The 21,749-nt window shown below is 40.1% G+C and overlaps 1 protein-coding gene across 1 annotated transcript in view; it reads left to right on the top strand.

The window, feature by feature from the left end:
* The first annotated feature begins 517 nt into the window (after nucleotides 1-517).
* Nucleotides 518-21,749, top strand: part of plcb2 (phospholipase C, beta 2) — a 28,639-nt gene continuing 7,407 nt past the window's right edge. The window contains exons 1-30 of the mRNA XM_056767754.1: nucleotides 518-646; nucleotides 839-916; nucleotides 1,884-1,952; nucleotides 3,388-3,525; nucleotides 4,146-4,225; nucleotides 4,314-4,367; nucleotides 4,465-4,540; nucleotides 4,628-4,728; nucleotides 4,817-4,980; nucleotides 5,072-5,218; nucleotides 6,589-6,746; nucleotides 6,973-7,055; nucleotides 7,142-7,226; nucleotides 7,318-7,498; nucleotides 9,026-9,099; nucleotides 9,241-9,337; nucleotides 9,452-9,536; nucleotides 12,079-12,203; nucleotides 12,369-12,520; nucleotides 12,607-12,771; nucleotides 12,844-12,943; nucleotides 14,518-14,622; nucleotides 14,709-14,764; nucleotides 15,286-15,364; nucleotides 15,695-16,060; nucleotides 16,139-16,316; nucleotides 16,413-16,539; nucleotides 18,630-18,694; nucleotides 18,774-18,800; nucleotides 19,730-19,778. Coding sequence (XP_056623732.1) covers nucleotides 563-646; nucleotides 839-916; nucleotides 1,884-1,952; nucleotides 3,388-3,525; nucleotides 4,146-4,225; nucleotides 4,314-4,367; nucleotides 4,465-4,540; nucleotides 4,628-4,728; nucleotides 4,817-4,980; nucleotides 5,072-5,218; nucleotides 6,589-6,746; nucleotides 6,973-7,055; nucleotides 7,142-7,226; nucleotides 7,318-7,498; nucleotides 9,026-9,099; nucleotides 9,241-9,337; nucleotides 9,452-9,536; nucleotides 12,079-12,203; nucleotides 12,369-12,520; nucleotides 12,607-12,771; nucleotides 12,844-12,943; nucleotides 14,518-14,622; nucleotides 14,709-14,764; nucleotides 15,286-15,364; nucleotides 15,695-16,060; nucleotides 16,139-16,316; nucleotides 16,413-16,539; nucleotides 18,630-18,694; nucleotides 18,774-18,800; nucleotides 19,730-19,778 — 3,348 coding nt within the window. The 5' untranslated portion in view covers nucleotides 518-562. The remainder of the gene's footprint in view (nucleotides 647-838; nucleotides 917-1,883; nucleotides 1,953-3,387; nucleotides 3,526-4,145; nucleotides 4,226-4,313; nucleotides 4,368-4,464; nucleotides 4,541-4,627; nucleotides 4,729-4,816; nucleotides 4,981-5,071; nucleotides 5,219-6,588; nucleotides 6,747-6,972; nucleotides 7,056-7,141; nucleotides 7,227-7,317; nucleotides 7,499-9,025; nucleotides 9,100-9,240; nucleotides 9,338-9,451; nucleotides 9,537-12,078; nucleotides 12,204-12,368; nucleotides 12,521-12,606; nucleotides 12,772-12,843; nucleotides 12,944-14,517; nucleotides 14,623-14,708; nucleotides 14,765-15,285; nucleotides 15,365-15,694; nucleotides 16,061-16,138; nucleotides 16,317-16,412; nucleotides 16,540-18,629; nucleotides 18,695-18,773; nucleotides 18,801-19,729; nucleotides 19,779-21,749) is intronic.

Consider the following 21,749-nt stretch of genomic DNA (forward strand, 5'->3'; position numbering starts at 1 on the left):
AACTCTCCTTTTCAACATGATCTTTATTGTCTTGATTGATAACGTTTTATATGTAATCATCACACATGTGGGACACTGCTGAGATGCGAATGGTTTCCAATACAAACACCATTTAAACCATCAGCTATTTACCATTAAAACCAGTACCAGATGTCTTCATGTAATGTGTTATTGGTCTTATTCCAGTATGATTTAATGGCGTTCTATTGGCTCCCAACTGTCAGATGACATCCACCAACACATGACCAGTGGAAACCCACAGACACCATTATAGTTTCCATTAGAACCAATACAACTCCCATAAGAACCATTAAACCCATTAGAATGAGTTTGGTATGGGAAAGGTTCGTGATCAGATCTGGTGTGGTTGTTTAATTCAGCGTGTATTCTGTAAATACAGTAAAGGTGAACAGGGTTGGGCTCAGAATACTCATTTGCAATGCATATTGAAGGCTGGACGCTTTACACAGTGATTTTGTCAGAGTTCCTCAGAAGTCCTTCAGTTTAACATGGCTTCCATGACTTCAGGATCAAAGCGTTAGACCTCAACATTGTGTCCAAAATGAGTAAAAATCGCTACTCGCTGAAGGAACCCGACGTCAAAGAGTATCTTGTGAAGGGAGACAGATTTACAAAATGGAAAGAGGTAACAGACTATAAGATAGACATCTCTTCTGTTTTATCTGAAATAAAACGCTTAAATTTGGAATATTTGATGTGGCTTTTTAACAACATAATAAAGTCGTCCGTGTGTCTCTTGTGGATTCATCTGACAGACTGATGTGTGATTCATTGATGTTTGTGTAAGAGCTTTAATAGTTTGGTGTGATCCTCACAGGACTCCAAGAAAACCATCCCGGTCACCCTGAAGATGGATCCGAAAGGATTTTATCTGGTCTGGACCAATCAGAGCAAAGTAAGACATTTACTTACATCAAACTCTGAGATAAGACATGGAGAATCTCTTAATATTTTTAAATCCTCTCTTAAAACTTACTTTTTTAGGGTAGCTTTTATGTGAGATATGTCAGCGCTTTTTTTAATTATATATGCTCTGTATAATTTGTTTAATAAATAGCTTTTTTTTCTTTTTATCTGATTGTTTTTGGAAACATCTGAACATCTGATATCTGAAAGTTATTATTATTATTTTTATTAGACGTGTTTTTACTGCTCTGGGTTATTACTATAGTAAGATGTTGATCCTGGATAGAAATACCAAACTCATTCAATTCAATCATAAACTACACTAATTAATAATGACCATATTCATGTGCACTCATCTCTCTCTCTGTCTCTCTCTCTCTCTCTCTCTCTCTCTCTCTCCCTCTCTCTCTCTCTCTCCCTCTCTCTCTCTCTCTCTCTCTCTCTCTCTCTCTCTCACTCTCTGTGTGTCTCTCTCTCTCTCTTTATTGATTTGTGCTTCTGTGGGTTTGAAGTGTTATAGTTGAGCATTTCCAGAGGTTTTAGGCAGAATCTTGTGTGGGCAGAGAATCATCCTGTATGAAACATTAATGTGCTCTTAATGTACATGACACTCCCTTGTAAACATGACTTCTACAAACACAAACACACACCCAAGGTCTAAATCATCTTTTTAATACGTGTACATATTCATTTTAATTGCTATGGATAAATTGTCATATTAAACACAATTATTGTTGATGTGTGTGTTAGTTATGGTCTTCCCATTGAAATAATTCAATCATAAATGAATGTTAACTATTAACTGTTCTGAGGTGGTTGTCTTAAACTTGTTAGTTTAACCACCTTCAGAATAATATCTTGAGTTGGTCATTTTCATCCGCTTATTTTTGAATGCATTAGTCTAGTTGTGTGTTCGATGTGTGTCATATAAATCGTGTCTCTCTCGTGTTTTGTAGGAAACTGAACTTCTGGATGTTGCGACCATCAGGGACACAAGAGCAGGAAAATACGCCAAAGTCCCCAAAGTATGTGTCATGTGTTATGCGTGTGTTATGTAATGTGCTTTTGTTGCATAAGTATGTTAATATGTGTATGAAGACACTGATGGCGTTCAGCCTGACTGCTGGTGTTTGAATGGATTGTTGCTTTTGAGGATTTGTGTGAATTTGCCTTGCAAAAGTGCCATTCAATGTACCATCACACACACTCACACTGTCTCCAGAAGTCTCACAGTTTCTCATTCCACTCATACACACACACACACACACACACACACACAGTAAACACTGTTTTAATCCTTACCACGCTTCTCACTTCTGCTTTGCTGCTAATATAAAAAGTTGATGTACCATTTGAAACCTTATGAATATTATTTAAATTATTTGTTGTAAAAGTTATATAATGAGGAAAATGTATATCTGTTGTTCTTTAAGTGTCTCTTGCACACACACACGCACGCACGCAAGCACACAGACACACACAGACACACACACACACAGACACACACACACACACAGAGACACACACACACACACACGCACGCACGCAAGCACACAGACACACACAGACACACACACACACACGCACGCACGCAAGCACACAGACACACACAGACACACACACACACAGACACACACACACACAGAGACACACACACACGCACGCACGCAAGCACACAGACACACACAGACACACACACACACACACACACACAGACACACACACACAGACACACACACAGACACACAAACACACGCATGTACACAGAGACACACACAAACAGGGACACAGAGACACACACACACAGGGACACAGAGACACACACACACACAGGTGTTGACCTCCTACATCTAGCTTTGCTCATTTGCATGAATCCAGATTTGTTTGCCGGTCTGGGTTTTCTCTTGTTGATGGCTGATGTATGGAAAGCAGACGACATGCATGAGATGTTCAAGCAGGACCTTCCCAGCTCTCGTACAATCAAACATTTCTCATCCAAATGGACTGTCATGGAATTTTTTTACATTTATCGCTCTTTCTAAACATCCTTATGTTCTCCCTGTTGAAGACATCAGCATATGCTGGGTCAGGTATGTTTTGAGACTGGATTGCTGGTCATGTGCAGGTTTAAGTTTGTCAAACCAGCATCACAACATACCTTACCCAGCATATGCTGTTTTTAACAGGGCTTTGCTTAGAAAAGTATATTTTAATGAAATAATTGTATTATTCTTAGTTCCTATTTTTTTCTTCTAGCAAACTGCACAGATACTTTTGACCAATCACAACCTTTTCTGTCTCTCTGTCTGTCTGTATATCTCTGTTTGTCTCTATCTTTGTCTGTCTGTATTTCCATCTCTCTGTGTCTTTTTCTCACATTCTTTTTTTAAAGCATTTGTTACAATTTATTGTCATATATAATAGTCTTATAATTATTGAACACTTTCGTTATTTCCACAGCACCAAAAAGTTCGTAATGTCTTCAACATGGATTTTCCCGACAGTCATCATCTGGCCAAAACTCTGACCATCGTCACGGGCGCTGACACCGTCAATCTGACATATCTCAACTTCTTTGCTGCAAAAGAAGTTGCCCAGGTATGAAGAAACAGTAGACATGCACTCATTTCATCACGTTTTCTTCAATCAAATCAGACTACGAATGTAGTGAACAGAGTAAAACAAGAGAAACTGTGATGTTCATATTCATCTCTGCCAGCAGTCGTACATTATGAGGGCTAATGCTCCATAAAAAGCAGCTTCTGGTCTTTGTGCTTTGGAGTTTATTAGTTTATGATTTCCATATCCTGCAACTAACAACCTGCACTGCACATCAGTTGTGTTTCATCTCTGGTGGACGAATATTATTATAGTGTCTAATAATATGACTATTTATATTTGATTTAAATTAATTTACTTTAATATTCATTTGTATTATTATTTTACTGTATAATAGTTGTATAAAATAAACGATTTGTTGACTGGGACCTGTAGTTTAGTCGCATTTAAAGACACCGTGTGGTACACTGACATCTGGCGGTCGAACTTGGTATCGCAGTCAACATTCAGTAATGTTTGTTTATGTTAAGATGAAACCGTCTACATGAATGGTTAGGGTTTATCACATTGAAACATTATCACATATTCCTGATCAAAAAGTTTTACTGTACCATAGAAATATAATGACAATATGTAAAATAACTGAACTTCTGATACAGCAATGGGCAGATGACATTCTGGCGATTGCCTACAACACCATGAGAGCAAACGCCTGCAGACAGATCTTCCTGGAGAAACTGTGAGCACTTTTCAATCAGACTATCTGAGATTTTATTTGATTAAATAATATTTCCAATAGTTTGATATGTTTGTTCCCATTTGATCAGGTATGTTCGCCTCACGCTGCAGACCAATAAGGATGGAAAAATCCCTGTTAAAACGTAAGGACTTAATATTGAATGACAGTTTTAAATGAGGTGTAAATATAAGTGTTTGTGTGATATCTGTGTATAATAATGATGACGTGATGTGTCCCAGTATCTATAAGTTGTTTCCTGCTGAAAAGAAGAGAGTTGAACAGGCGCTGACAGCTGCCAATCTACCAAAAGGAAAGGTGTGTGTGTGTTTGTTTAGTTGTGGTTGTTTGTGTGTGTGTGTTTGTGTGCAGAATTAACTGAACACATTATCTTGTGTTGTGTAGTTTGACACCATCAAGTTAGATGTGTTCACCGAGGCAGCGTTCAAAACCTTCGTGATGCATCTCTGTCCCAGACCAGAAATCAATGAAATCTTCACGTCCTTGTGAGTTTCTCAACATCTCTAAGCACACAGACATCACTTTCTCCTTCATCGCTATTATTCACCTGGTGTTGGATTCTGACACCCACAGCACCAAAGGAAAAGGTTTCATGACGAAGGAGATGCTGGCCAAGTTTCTGAACGAGAAGCAGCGAGACCCTCGTCTCAATCAGGAGCTGTTTCCACCCGTCAGACCCGATCAGATGAAGACCCTCATCGAGAAATATGAGCCCAGCTCCTCCAATGCCAGTCGAGGTGAGAATCCACGGCAGCGTTCTGTCTTCAAATCCTCCAGAGAGGTTTTAAAGAAGTGCTGAGACTGATGAGAAATGGTGTTCTCCTTCAGGTCAGATATCTCCAGAGGGTTTAATGTTTTATTTGATGGGCTCTGAAACGTCGGTGGTGCATTTGGACAAACTGGCACAGAGTCACGACATGACTCAACCCATCGGACATTACTTTGTCAAATCATCTCACAACACATATCTCACAGGTAAAGCATCTCTCATCTCACCTCTCAACAAGAGTTTATCAAAACACAAAATAAGACTTTTGTACATTAGAAATGAGCAGAACGTATAGGATAAATAACTAGACAACTTTCAAAACATACCATTTTCCTTTTTAAAAATCCCAAGAGTATATACAGAGTTTGGTAAAACTGCCTTTCATTTGAATTCACCTTTTCGTGTGAGATGAACTGCAGAGCATCTTAATGTTGGAACGACTCCCTTCACTCGATATTTTAGAAACTCTTTTATGGACTAAATCAAAGGAATCAATGTTTTTAATGAACTTCTGTGATCTCTTGTATGCACTTATTGTTTAAAGTGTCTGAAGTTGTTTCATGTGTAACTTTTTTTAAGAGATTGACATCTCAATGGGACTTTCCTGATAAAATAACAATAAAATGAAAACATATGATACAAAAAATATTAAGACTGTAAAAGTTTAAAAAGAAACAAAATCTCTACAAAATAAAAAATATGTCATATTATTGAACTATTATCATTCTTTTCAATAATTACACAATTAAGTAAACTAGAATTAATATGCCTAATATAATAATTTTCATATATATTTAGATTTTTTTGGCTATGTTTAAAAAATGTAAAAGCCTTCAAATTTTTCAAAATGATAAAAAATGATCAAATTTATCTCTAATTTCATCCAAAAAATATAAGAGTCTAGGTCTTCTAATTTGGCTTCACATGTAAAGAATTTGGCAAGAATTAAATTCAAATGAAAACATATGATACAATATTAAGACTGTAAGCGTTCAAGAGTTTAACAGGAAATAACATTATTAAAAATAATTAATATACTATATAATGGGGGGGGGGGGCACGGTGGCTTAGTGGTTAGCACGTTCGCCTCACACCTCCAGGGTTGGGGGTTTGATTCCCGCTTCCGACTTGTGTGTGTGGAGTTTGCATGTTCTCCCGTGCCTCGGGGGTTTCCTCCGGGTACTCCGGTTTCCTCCCCTGGTCCAAAGACATGCATGGTAGGTTGATTGGCATCTCTGGAAAAAATTGTCCGTAGGGTGTGAGTGTGTGAGTGAATGAGTGAGTGTGTGTGCCCTGCGATGGGTTGGCACTCCATCCAGGGTGTATCCTGCCTTGATGCCCGATGACTCCTGAGATAGGCGCAGGCTCCCTGTGACCCGAGGAAGTTCGGATAAGCGGTAGAAAATGGAATGGAATGGAATACTATATAATATGAACATAAAATATGTCCTGTTATATTATTATTTATTCCATATAATTGATATGTCCAATATATTAATTGTCATATATATTTAGATTTTCTGTCATGTTTCAAATAATGGACAAGTTGGTTTTGTGTGTTTGTGTGTGTGTGTAGCGGGTCAGCTGACAGGCGTCTCGTCTCCTGAGATGTACCGTCAGTGTCTGCTCTCCGGGTGTCGCTGTCTCGAGCTGGATTGTTGGAAAGGCAAACCTCCAGATGAAGAGCCAATCATCACCCACGGCTTCACCATGACAACTGAGATCTTATTTAAGGTCCGTCTCTCCAGCCTGAGCTGGGTCTGATATTATTGGATGTGTAGTGGAGGTGGCTGGGCACATGCTACATGGGTCAGATTGTGAGAATGGGGCTATCAGCCGAACCTTCAAACACATAAAATTCTTCATAAATAACAAGAAGAAATTCAGACATCCCATAATTGAGATCTAGACTGTGAGATACAAGTGATCAAATACTGATGCTGCTGTTTTTCTTTAACAGGACGTTATTGAAGCCATCAATGAGAGCGCCTTCAAAACCTCTCAGTATCCAATCGTGCTTTCGTTTGAGAACCACGTGGACACGTGAGACACCTTGAGATCATTTCCTCCTCATTGGGCAGATTTGATCATGTCTGACATCAGCTCACGTGTGCTTTGTGTTTCTTCAGAGTAAAGCAACAGGAGAAGATGGCTCATCACTGCAGGACTATATTTGGAGATAAACTGCTCGTTGATCCGCTGGACAAATATCCTGTGAGTTCAGCGTGCTTCTTAAAGTTCTGCTGGATTTGTACACCGTTGAATTCTCAAGCAAAATGAAATGAAACTGTGTTTTGTTGTTCAGCTGAAGCCAGGCCAACCCATCCCCAGTCCATCTGAGCTGATGTGTAAGATTCTCATCAAGAACAAGAAGAGCAGCGCTGCTCCCAACAAACAAGAGACTGCAAAGAAAACAGAGAGCGTTGAGAATTCTGCAGTGGACCCCAACCATCCCCCCGCTGACGGACCCGACGCACATCATCACGGTCAACACATATCAACAACCTTTATGATAAGACACACACATATCTGATAACACACACATATTTTATCACACACACACATAATTTATATTATACACGCACATAACTAATACAACACACACCCATCTGATAATCTGATAACACACTAATATAACACACACACGCATAAAACAACACACACCCATCTGATAATCTGATAACACACTAATATAACACACACACGCATAAAACAACACACACCCATCTGATAATCTGATAACACACTAATATAACACACACACGCATAAAACAACACACACCCATCTGATAATCTGATAACACACTAATATAACACACACACGCATAAAACAACACACACCCATCTGATAATCTGATAACACACTAATATAACACACACACGCATAAAACAACACACACCCATCTGATAATCTGATAACACACTAATATAGCACACACACGCATAAAACAACACACACACATCTGATAATCTGATAACACACTATTATAGCACACACACGCATAAAACAACACACACACATCTGATAATCTGATAACACACTAATATAACACACACACGCATAAAACAACACACACCCATCTGATAATCTGATAAAACACTAATATAGCACACACACGCATAAAACAACACACACACATCTGATAATCTGATAAAACACTAATATAGCACACACACACATAAAACAACACACACCCATCTGATAATCTGATAAAACACTAATATAGCACACACACGCATAAAACAACACACACACATCTGATAATCTGATAAAACACTAATATAGCACACACACGCATAAAACAACACACACCCATCTGATAATCTGATAAAACACTAATATAACACACACACGCATAAAACAACACACACCCATCTGATAATCTGATAAAACACTAATATAGCACACACACGCATAAAACAACACACACACATCTGATAATCTGATAAAACACTAATATAGCACACACACGCATAAAACAACACACACACATCTGATAATCTGATAACACACTATTATAGCACACACACGCATAAAACAACACACACACATCTGATAATCTGATAACACACTAATATAACACACACACGCATAAAACAACACACACCCATCTGATAATCTGATAAAACACTAATATAGCACACACACGCATAAAACAACACACACACATCTGATAATCTGATAACACACTAATATAACACACACACGCATAAAACAACACACACCCATCTGATAATCTGATAACACACTAATATAGCACACACACACATAAAACAACACACACACATCTGATAATCTGATAACACACTAATATAGCACACACACACATAAAACAACACACACACATCTGATAATCTGATAAAACACTAATATAACACAAACACACGCATTAAAACAACACACACACACACACATATCTGATCACACTCAAACACATAACTAACTCAACATGTCTCTCAACACACACATTGTGTTGATGTGATATCTGATGTTGTGATTATTTATGATACAGACGGTCATGATGATCACGAGGAACACGATGATCACGATGAACAAGATGAAGAGAAGATGAAGAACTCTGATGAGGTGAACTTGTATGTGATGTTTTGTGGTGCAGTGTGTAGGTTCACAGATTTAAAGAGGCTTCAGTGAGGTTCTCTCTCTTTGAGTTCCGTTGAAGAAATCATGTGAGAATGTAAATGTGTGTGATGTGGTGTTTGTCCTCAGGGCACCGCTGGACAAGAAGTCACAGCCTTTGAGGAGATGTCAGCCATTGTCAACTACGTTCAGCCCAACAAATTCGTCTCATTTGAGAACGCAATCAGTGAGTCAAACATAAACAAACACTACATCCATCCCATAATGCCAGTGATGGTGATGAACCAGTGTCGTTAGGACTGCTGTCGACACATTCTAAAGGTCTCATATCTGATTCCAGAGAAGAACAGGAGTTATGTCATCTCTTCATTTGTGGAAACCAAAGGCGAGAGTCTGATCGCGAAGAACGCTGTGGACTGGGTGGAGTATCCTTCACTCCTACAAACACTTCTCAGACATCAGATGACATAGTAGATGAGATGATGTAGATGAGATCAGATGATGTAGATGAGATCAGATGATGTAGATGAGATCAGATGATATAGATGAGACACATGATGTAGATGAAATCAGATGAGATGATGTAGATGAAATCAGATGAGATGATGTAGATGAGATCAGATGATATAGATGAGATCAGATGAGATGATGTAGATGAGATCAGATGATGTAGATGAAATCAGATGAGATGATGTAGATGAGATCAGATGATGTAGATGAGATCAGATGAGATGATGTAGATGAGATCAGATGATGTAGATGAGATAAAATGAGATGATGTAGATGAGATCAGATGATGTAGATGAGATCAGATGATGTAGATGAAATCAGATGAGATGATGTAGATGAGATCAGATGATGTAGATGAGATCAGATGAGATGATGTAGATGAGATCAGATGATGTAGATGAGATCAGATGAGATGATATAGATGAGATCAGATGAGATGATGTAGATGAGATCAGATGATGTAGATGAGATCAGATGATATAGATGAGATCAGATGAGATGATGTAGATGAGATCAGATGATGTAGATGAAATCAGATGAGATGATGTAGATGAGATCAGATGATGTAGATGAAATCAGATGAGATGATGTAGATGAGATCAGATGATGTAGATGATATCAGATGATGTAGATGAGATCAGATGATGTAGATGAGATCAGATGAGATGATGTAGATGAGATCAGATGATGTAGATGAAATCAGATGAGATGATGTAGATGAGATCAGATGATGTAGATGAAATCAGATGAGATGATGTAGATGAGATCAGATGAGATGATGTAGATGAGATCAGATGATGTAGATGAGATCAGATGAGATGATGTAGATGAGATCAGATGATGTAGATGAAATCAGATGATGTAGATGAGATCAGATGATGTAGATGAAATCAGATGAGATGATGTAGATGAAATCAGACAAGATGATGTAGATGAGATCAGATGATGTAGATGAGATCAGATGATGTAGATGAGATCAGATGATGTAGATGAAATCAGATGAGATGATGTAGATGAGATCAGATGATGTAGATGAGATCAGATGATGTAGATGAGATCAGATGATGTAGATGAGATCAGATGAGATGATGTAGATGAGATCAGATGATGTAGATGAAATCAGATGAGATGATGTAGATGAGATCAGATGATGTAGATGAGATCAGATGATGTAGATGAGATCAGATGATGTAGATGAGATCAGATGATGTAGATGAGATCAGATTGATGTAGATGAGATCAGATGATGTAGATGAGATCAGATGATGTAGATGAGATCAGATGATGTAGATGAGATCAGATGATGTAGATGAGATCAGATGATGTAGATGAGATCAGATGATGTAGATGAAATCAGATGAGATGATGTAGATGAGATCAGATCAGATGATGCAGATGAGATCAGATGATGTAGATGAAATCAGATGAGATGATGTAGATGAGATCAGATGATGTAGATGAGATCATATGATGTAGATGAGATCAGATGAGATGATGTAGATGAGATCAGATGATGTAGATGAGATCAGATGATGTAGATGAAATCAGATGAGATGATGTAGATGAGATCAGATGATGTAGATGAGATCAGATGATGTAGATGAGATCAGATGAGATGATGTAGATGAGATCAGATGATGTAGATGAGATCAGATGATGTAGATGAGATCAGATGATGTAGATGAGATCAGATGATGTAGATGAAATCAGATCAGATGATGTAGATGAAATCAGATCAGATGATGTAGATGAGATCAGATGATGTAGATGAGATCAGATGATGTAGATTATATAAGATGATGTAGATGAAATCAGACAAGATGATGTAGATGAGATCAGATGATGTAGATGAAATCAGATGAGATGATGTAGATGAGATCAGATGATGCAGATGAGATCAGATGATGTAGATGAAATCAGATGAGATGATGTAGATGAGATCAGATCAGATGATGTAGATGAGATCAGATGAGATGATGTAGATGAGATCAGATGATGTAGATGAGATCAGATGAGATGATGTAGATGAGATCAGATGATGTAGATGAAATCAGATGAGATGATGTAGATGAAATCAGATCAGATGATGTAGATGAGATCAGATGATGTAGATGAGATCAGATGATGTAGATGAAATCAGATGAGATGATGTAGATGAAATCAGATCAGATGATGTAGATGAAATCAGATCAGATGATGTAGATGAGATCAGATGATGTAGATGAGATCAGATGATGTAGATGAGATCAGATGATGTAGATGAGATCAGATGAGATGATGTAGATGAAATCAGATGAGATGATGTAGATGATATCAGATGATGTAGATGAGATCAGATGATGTAGATGAGATCAGATGATGTAGATGAGATCAGATGATGTAGATGAAATCAGATCAGATGATGTAGATGTGAGGATATGTATGGGTGTCAGTCTTTTCCTATAGTGATGACTGTAGATATAATAAGAGGCAGATGAGTCGGATCTATCCTAAAGGAACACGTGTGGATTCATCAAACTACAGTCCTCAGCCCTTCTGGACCGCAGGCTGTCAGTTTGTGGCACTCAACTATCAGACTATGGGTGAGAGGATGAAAGTGTCAAATGTTTGTGTATTGTGTGTAGGTCTGTGTTTCTGGACAAATCATTTCTTAAATGTTTGATTTCTAGGTTCATGTAATTTGTGATGAATGTAATTGTATTGTTTTGAGTGTGCTGAGCTGTGTGTGTCATGTGTGATGTGTGCAGATTTCCCCATGCAGTTGAACATGGCTCTGTTCGAGTTCAACGGCAGGACGGGGTACCTGCTCAAACACGAGATGCTTCGCAAGAGCGACAAGAAGTTTGATCCTTTCACTGAAAGATTCGACACGATCATCGCCTGCACGCTCACCATTAAGGTCAATCACACAACACACACAATCCAGACATCAGTGTGTGCTTCACAAACTTCTGGTCTTTATCTGCTCCTCCTGTCAACTTTCAGATCTACTCGGGTCAGTTCCTGTCAGATAAGAGTGTGAAAACCGGAGTGGAGGTGGAACTCATCGGTTTGCCGAAGGACCCCAAGAAAAAGTTTCGTACCAAATGGACGGCGACCCCCAACGCCATCAACCCGGAGTGGAACGAAGAGCCTTTCGTCTTTGAGAAGGTCTGTGGTCCTCTCCTGATGTGTCATGTGATGATATCAGATGCTGAAGGTCTTTATGATGTTCTTCAACAGATTCTGCTGCAGGAGATGGCTTACCTCAGGATCGTGGTTCATGAGGAGAGCGGAAAGTTCATAGGTCACAGAATTCTGCCACTGGATGCTCTTCAGACAGGTCAGAAACAAAATATTTATCATGATTCATAAATACATTCAGAACAAACGAAGCCCTCTGTGTGTCTTATTCATTATGTAAGTGATAATGCACAGGCAAATAATCCCTGACAGCGGGATTATTAAAACTGAATATTATGTTTAAAATGTGAATTTGAAATATTTCATTAGCTCATTTTTTCTGAATGCAGACCTTCTGTGAGGAAAAGTCGTTTAGTTTTGGTGTTAAAGTATGAAACCATGTTCAAACATCACAAACAGGCAAAAATAATAAATACAATATATGTAAATATAATGTCATATGTGTTATTAAAAGACATATTTATAATACGTTTTGTGTAATATTAAACTGTCCCTCTCAAAATGATTTGCAGCATGTGGGTTACAGGGAGTTATTAGTTTTGAACAATAAAAACCCTTGGATTGTTGTGACTGGCCAATCAGAATCAAGCATTCAATACTGTATACTAGTATAGTATTCACTACAGTCAAGTGTAGGGTATAATAGTATACTGTACTACATTATAGTAATGACAATCACTTTTATTATTTATTATTTATCATGTATCTCATTCTGTAGTATATACTGTAGTATGCAGAGCATTTGAGCGGAAGGGGTTTTTATCCAAAGGCCGGAGCTGTCACTCTTTCTCGCTCCGGTTCGCCAAAATAAGCGTAACGTATCTTCAGTGTAGCGCCACGGAGAGCCGGTTCTGGGGCGTTTTTGAAACATGCCGCGGCGCTTCTGGTGTGAACACAAGCATAGACTAGAATGACTGCGATCAGTTCCATTAGCTGCATCAGAGCCGTGCGGTGTAAACGAGGGGTAAGGCTTCAGTTGAAAACCACAGGTGTTGGGGATGTAGAGGAATTTTACATTTGAGCAAGCGTAGAGCGATTACACCAGATGAGCGGGGAGCAGAATTGAGCGGAGCGGTCTGGTGACCACTGAGCGGTGGAGCAGGGGGAACGAACACACACGTGATCCGCTCACATGCTCTGGTGGTATGTAAGAGATAATCCACAGCTAGCCGTGGGTTATAACACTTATACCATGGTTATTTGTCAAATGAAAGCTTTAATTGAAGTTTACAGTGTCATTTTAGATCACACAGGTGAATATGAGGGAATATGATTCAGTATTCAAACACACCATGGTATAAACCTTAATATTTACTGCGGTAAATTGTAGTATACTGTACTATATTATAATCAGGACTACACTTGGTTGATGTATAACGTGTTCTGTAGTATCCCCTATAGTGAATGGAGAAACATACTGTAGTATTATTTAATATTTAAGTGCACTTGTACTTCAGCATTCTTTGGTATCAGCTATATTAAACTGTTGTATACATGATATCATATTTGCTATAGTGAGGTTCAACAGTACTGTAGTATTTAGAATAGTCAATCCTAAAGTATATCACAGTATTGTTTCATGTGTTGAATTTTTCCTAAGAATCTTTCTTCCCGTTTAATCCTGTATATTATGACACATTATTTCCAGTGTTTCTCATTTAGATCCTTTCATTAATAAGCAGCGTGTGTGTCTGTGTGTGTGTGTGTGTGCAGGTTTCCAGCACATTGCTTTGCGCAGTGAGAGTAATATGCCTCTGACTCTGCCGTCTCTGTTCGTGCACATTGATGTGAAGGATTATATTCCCGCTGCGTTCGCTGGTAAACTCTCACTCTACATCACATTTACACTGCTGTTCATTTCATCTAACACAACATCAAACATGCACTTGTGTCGTCTCCTTTAGATTTCACAGACGCACTTTTCAATCCTGTCAAGACTACAAAGCCTCCGAAGCAAGAGGTAGAAAGAAATCCTTCTTTAATAAAGACACACACAGTATTGAACTCTTTTATTCTGATCATTGACCTACAAACATCATCTGAATTCAAGAGTGTGACGTGACCGTCTTGAACTCTTCATTCTTCAGTCTCCACCACTCTTTTCAATTAAACTAAATGATTAACTCAATATCAAACTAAAATGAGCATTTTTCAATATATGCATTTATTTATTGCAAAAACAACTCTATTCTATTATTTTCACAGTGACAGATGTACGTCTTACCAAAAATGTGTCAGACGCCGGCTCAATATATAAATATAACGTTCTGATTACAAACCTACAGATAATAATTCTCACTCCAGCAATATTAACATCATTCGTTTTATATTTGAGTTTTTTCTATCTGCTGTCTGTAGTATTTACTGTAAAGCTGCTTTGCATCAATGCTAATAGATCAACTATGCTAATAGTTAACAAAATGTGAAAATGACATAACTTCACATGTGTTATGGTTTGTCTCATGATGTTGTCATTTCTAGTGCGCCACATACGTGTCTGAATATGAGTTACCTATGGCTGATGGAGCTGCGACTGCTGCGACTGCTGCGACTCCTGCAGGTGCATCTTCACACATCACTCGCTCGCTCTCTTACTTCCTGTCTTACTTGTCTTGTTTTCCTCAAATCAAATTGAGATCCTTTTAACAAAGATATGAAGTTTTGTTTCTAAACAGCGTTACCAAACTTAATTCAAGCTATAACTTCATTCCATTAACTTAACTCCAATTGATTTGTCAAACACTGTTTCCAGATATTTTAAAAGTATAAAGTCACTTTGAAAATGACTTTTTTGTGAGTGCAAGTCTTCAATATGACATCTTATGATATTTACAACTAAACACGGATCAGATCAGAACTCACCATAACAGTCTTTCTGTTTTAACATCAGAACCAAAAGCCTCTGAGAGTCCAGCAGAGGGCGACGCCGAACCTCCGAAACCTGAGGAAAAAACAGAGCCAGCACCTGAACCTGAACCAGAACCAGCCCCCGAGCCAACACCAGAACCAGCTGCTGAACCAGAACCAGCCCCAGAGCCAAAACCAGAACTAGCTCCTGAACCAGTACCAGCCCCAGAGCCAGAACCAGCTCCAGAACCAACTCCTGAAGCAAAACCAGAGGAAGATCAAGAGCCAGCCCCTGAAACAAAACCAGAGGAAAATCCAGAAGCAGAACCAGAACAAAAACTTGAGGAAAATCCGGAAGCAGCCCCTGAAACCGAACCCAAAGCAGAAGAGTCTCCTGCTGACCCATCAGGTGATCGAGACCCGGTCCTGTCTGACACCAGACTGATGATGCATACAGACGCTGACCTTTGATCTCATCTCGTTTCAGACCCGCCCACCGTGACCTGTGAGGAACTGCAGCAGCACAAGAACTTCCTGAAGGTCTCCAAGAAACAAGAGAAAGACCTGAAGGACATGGAGAAGAAGTTTCAGAAGAAACGCGATGACGTGACGCAGAAATACGGCAAACAGATGGAAGTGCTGAAGAAGAAGAGCTCGGTTAAGAAGTAAAAACCCAAAACCTTTCACCAGCGTTCAGTTCTCTGGTCAAGTGTTCTGGAGCTCTGGAAAGATCTTGTTGTTGTTTCTGTGTGACTCCACAGATCAGAAGGTTCTGAGCCAACCGAACAGATCACAGACATCAAGCAGAAGCTTCAGACTGATCTCAGAGCTGTGCTGGTGGAACACTACGATCAGACCAAGAACAAGAAAGAGCAGCAGAACACTGAGGTAACCACAGATCTCAAAGTCATCATGACAAACTATGATCTTCTCCTTCATTGCTCAGGATATTTCTCAGGAGGAACAAAGAAGTGTGACGCCAGTGTAGATGTGAAATCATCTGGATTTGATGAGAAATGTTTGAGTTACCCTGTTGAAAAAAACTGCTTAGGTATGTTTTCATGCTGGTTTGCTGGTTTGTGCTGGTAAAAGATGGTCTTGTGCTGGTTTAAGGTTTTTTTTTTGCAGGTATGAGCTGGTCATTTGCCTGTTTAATCTGGTCATGTGCTGGTTAAAAATGTTAATATGCTGGTTTATGCTGGTCATGTCCTGGATTTAAGATGGTCATGTGCTGGTTTATGCTGGTCATGTGCTGGTTTAAGGTAGTTTAAGATGGTCATTTGCTGGTTTAAGATGATCTTTAGCTGGTTTTTGCTGGTTTGAGCTGGTCATTTACCTATATACAATGGTCATGTGCTGGTTTAAACTTGTAATGTGCTGGCATTAAATGGACAAACCAGCATCAAAACCTACCTAACCAGCATATGCTGTTTTTTCAACAGGGTTGATATTTAGATCCTCAATAAAATTGTTTTTGATTGCAGACGAGACAAATCTAAACTAATTTTAACAAATTGTTGACGTCTCTTCTCAAACTCTAATGATACACACATTTTCACTCTTTTTCTCCTCATGAGAAATATCTGAGACTCAAACGACACTTCAGCAAAGATTTCTATTTGCTCTCCATATAATCTCATTAATGTCTATCAGAAATAATTGAAATAATTATGTTTATATAATGAGTTTTCTTTCTTGCGGGTGTAAAAGCACAATATTGGCACACATTTAGGGGATTCGGAGTAGAGTGTGACACAGAAGTGGATTCTCAAACCTCTCCCGTCCCAATTCCATTATTTAATTACTTTTCCCTCGAGAGAAACTAAAGTAGGGGATTACTCTTATTTTTCTGTAATTTAATTACAGTTACTTCTAAATACTGACGTGACTAAATACTGCGTCATATATTCAATAGTGAAACTGACATCCAAATTATAAATCTAACTTTAAAATCTGTGCTTTAATGTGTAATTCACACATTTGTATACTTTGGTGAGTTAATAATAATACTTTAAGTAGTTTAATATGATTTATTTAAATGAATTAAAAGAGCCGTTTCATGTCTATCATTGAATCACTGAACTAATCTAAGGTTGATGTTGGATATAGAAAGTCATTAGTAATAAATCATTAAATACTTTTTGGACTGAGTAATTTGTACAGTAATCTAATTACAATATTGAATATGTAACTAGTAACTAGTAATTCATTACTTTTTCAGAGTAACTTACCCAACACTGGTGGTGAAGTCGCCTTCTTCTCATATATTATTGGTGGTTTGCATATCAACTTAGTGCATTAGCGCCACCAGCTGTTACGGGTGTGTGAAGCACATCATTCACTTAACCAGACACACTAAAGCAAACAGAAGATTACAACGTTTATTTATATCAAAGTATATTTGTGTATTCCCGGTCCAGCCCACTCCCGCTGACATTGTTTCCTGTCCTGTTTCAGTCATGTGACCGCAGGAATACCCAAACAAGTCAGCCTGTAATTGGGAGTGTTGATGTGTGTTTATGGTGTGTTAGTGTCTGTGTGTTAGTCAGCTGATGTGATCGGGGGGTTTAATCTCACAGCGACGTCACTCACAACAGCCTCACATGAGACACTAAACCATCACTCACACACTGAAGGGTGACACCAGCTCTTCAGCTCTCAATATGTTTCATGATTATAATTTACTTATCACTCTAAATACTATTTTATGATGTGCACAAATGTGTGAAACCTGATGTAGGTGTCAATAATGGTGTACTGCACACTTTAGGCACATTGTTTACCGTGGAGTGTGTTTGTGAGAATAATGCCAACAGATATAAGTCATCAATTACTGAAGAGATCAGAGTCTGTATAGTCATGTTCTGTTGGATGTGACTGAAAGTGTGTGTGTGTGTGTGTGTGTGCACCAGCTGGTGTGTTGTGTCCTGGAGTAAGTGTGACTTCCTGTTTCCTGTTCTGTATTTCCTGTGTCACAGCGTCTGACCAAACTCCTGGAGATAGCCACAGAGAAACACTGCAGCGAGATGAAAGCGCTCAACAGGTGTGTGTGTGTGTGTGTGTGTGTCTTTCTGAATACAGTTTAATAGTTTAGACTAACACTTATTGTCTTTTTCTCTCAGTGACATGAAGAAGAAGGACAAGGACAAGTGAGCCCACACACACACACACACACACTCCACACGCACGCACGCACGCACGCACACACTCCACACACACGCACACACTCCACACACACGCACACACACGCACACACACGCACACGCACACACACACACACACACTCCACACGCACGCACACACTCCACACACACGCACACACTCCACACACACGCACACACTCCACACACACGCACGCACACGCAAGCACACACACACACGCACACGCACGCACACGCACGCACACGCACACACACGCACACACACGCACACACACAGACACACGCACGCACGCACACACACGCACACACACAGACACACGCACGCACACACACGCACACAGACACACGCACGCACACGCACGCACACACACGCACGCACACGCACGCACGCACGCACACACACGCACACACACGCACACACACGCACGCACACGCACACGCACGCACACGCACACACACGCACACACACGCACACACACGCACACACACAGACACACGCACGCACGCACACACACGCACACACACACACACAGACACACGCACGCACACACACGCACACAGACACACGCACGCACACGCACGCACACACACGCACACACACACACACAGACACACGCACGCACACACACGCACACAGACACACGCACGCACACGCACGCACACACACGCACGCACACGCACGCACGCACACACACGCACACACACGCACACACACACACACACACACACCATTTGGAATCTTTGGATAGATTTGATCTAGATTTACTTTATTTTAATGTAAAATATTTAAGTGTGTCAGATTTATTTATATATATATATATAGTTTTATGAAGCTTTGGATCAAACTTGTGTTCATTTCATATTATTATGAATAATGTTTAAAGTGTTTAATTGGTGATTTTAATTGTGTATTTCAGAATGAAGAAAAGCAAAAGTACTGATCAGCTTGACAGTGATAAACCTCAGGTAAAACATTTCAATATATCCATCTGATGAGTGAGGTGGTGAGGACAGGTGAGTGAGTGAGTGAGTGAGTGAGTCAGTGAGTGAGTGACAGGTGAGAGAGTGAGTGAGTGAGTGAGTGAGTGAGTGACAGGTGAGAGAGTGAGTGAGTGAGTGAGTGAGTGAGTGAGTGAGTCAGTGAGTGAGTGACAGGTGAGAGAGTGAGTGAGTGAGTGAGTGAGTGACAGGTGAGAGAGTGAGTGAGTGAGTGAGTGAGTGAGTGAGTGACAGGTGAGAGAGTGAGTGAGTGAGTGAGTGAGTGAGTGAGTGACAGGTGAGAGAGTGAGTGAGTGAGTGAGTGAGTGACAGGTGAGAGAGTGAGTGAGTGAGTGAGTGAGTGAGTGACAGGTGAGAGAGTGAGTGAGTGAGTGAGTGAGTGAGTGACAGGTGAGAGAGTGAGTGAGTGAGTGAGTGAGTGAGTGACAGGTGAGAGAGTGAGTGAGTGAGTGAGTGAGTGAGTGAGTGAGTGAGTGAGTGAGTGAGTGAGTGAGTGAGTGAGTGACAGGTGAGAGAGTGAGTGAGTGAGTGAGTGAGTGAGTGAGTGAGTGAGTGAGTGAGTGAGTGAGTCAGTGAGTGAGTGACAGGTGAGAGAGTGAGTGAGTGAGTGAGTGAGTGAGTGACAGGTGAGAGAGTGAGTGAGTGAGTGAGTGAGTGAGTGAGTGAGTGAGTGAGTGACAGGTGAGAGAGTGAGTGAGTGAGTGAGTGACAGGTGAGAGAGTGAGTGAGTGAGTGAGTGACAGGTGAGAGAGTGAGTGAGTGAGTGAGTGAGTGAGTGAGTGACAGGTGAGAGAGTGAGTGAGTGAGTGAGTGAGGAACTGAGGGAGTGAGTGACAGGTGAGAGAGTGAGTGAGTGAGTGAGTGAGTGACAGGTGAGAGAGTGAGTGAGTGAGTGAGTGACAGGTGAGAGAGTGAGTGAGTGAGTGAGTGAGTGAGTGAGTGAGTGACAGGTGAGAGAGTGAGTGAGTGAGTGAGTGAGTGAGTGACAGGTGAGAGAGTGAGTGAGTGAGTGAGTGACAGGTGAGAGAGTGAGTGAGTGAGTGAGGAACTGAGGGAGTGAGTGACAGGTGAGAGAGTGAGTGAGTGAGTGAGTGAGTGAGTGAGTGACAGGTGAGAGAGTGAGTGAGTGAGTGAGTGAGTGAGTGAGTGAGTGAGTGAGTGAGTGAGTGAGGAACTGAGGGAGTGAGGGACTGAGGGAGTGAGGGAGTAAACAAGTGAGTAAGCAGATGATGAAGTGAATATGTTGAAGACACAAATGATAGGACAAACAGTGTAGATGAAAATTGAAGGAGAGAGTGCTGTGTAGATGAGAGTGAGTAACCATGACAACGGTTGGACACAAAGCTGTGGTTTGGGTTGTGTTCTAACAGACGCACACACACAGATGAGGTCAGGCTGACTAACACTTTCTCTCTTCTGTCTCATGTGTGTGTTTATCTGACTCACTCTTCTGTTCTTATGTCGTCTCATCAAAATTCATTCACATTTCTCACGGCACATCAGTTCACATCATCAGTGTCTCAGCTGAAGCTTTTTCACATGTCAGCATCACACATTAGAGCACACGACACATCATCAGATCTAAGCTGAAAGAATCTGCTCCTCGGTGAAGCAGACACATGTTGATTTAACATGATGCAACCTGTAAATAAATGTTCCAAACTCAACAAACATGAGATGACGTCAAACAATCCACCGCTACAAAAAAATGTAGAATTACACAAATGAAGTTGTGTTTTTGATGCGGTTTCATTTGACAATGTTGTTGGGATACTGAGGTCTTGTCCATGAGCGGGACAGAGAGGAGAGTCTGGCGACTCCACGTGATGCTGGACAACAATAGCAGCACATGGATGTTCTCGTGCAGATGACTCTGGTGTTCACAGACACATGTTCTGAATTGAATGGAATCACACGCCTCGTACTCTATGTTTCTCT

The sequence above is a fragment of the Triplophysa dalaica genome, chromosome 15 (genome assembly GCF_015846415.1).
Source record: "Triplophysa dalaica isolate WHDGS20190420 chromosome 15, ASM1584641v1, whole genome shotgun sequence".
Taxonomy (NCBI): Eukaryota; Metazoa; Chordata; class Actinopteri; order Cypriniformes; family Nemacheilidae; genus Triplophysa; species Triplophysa dalaica.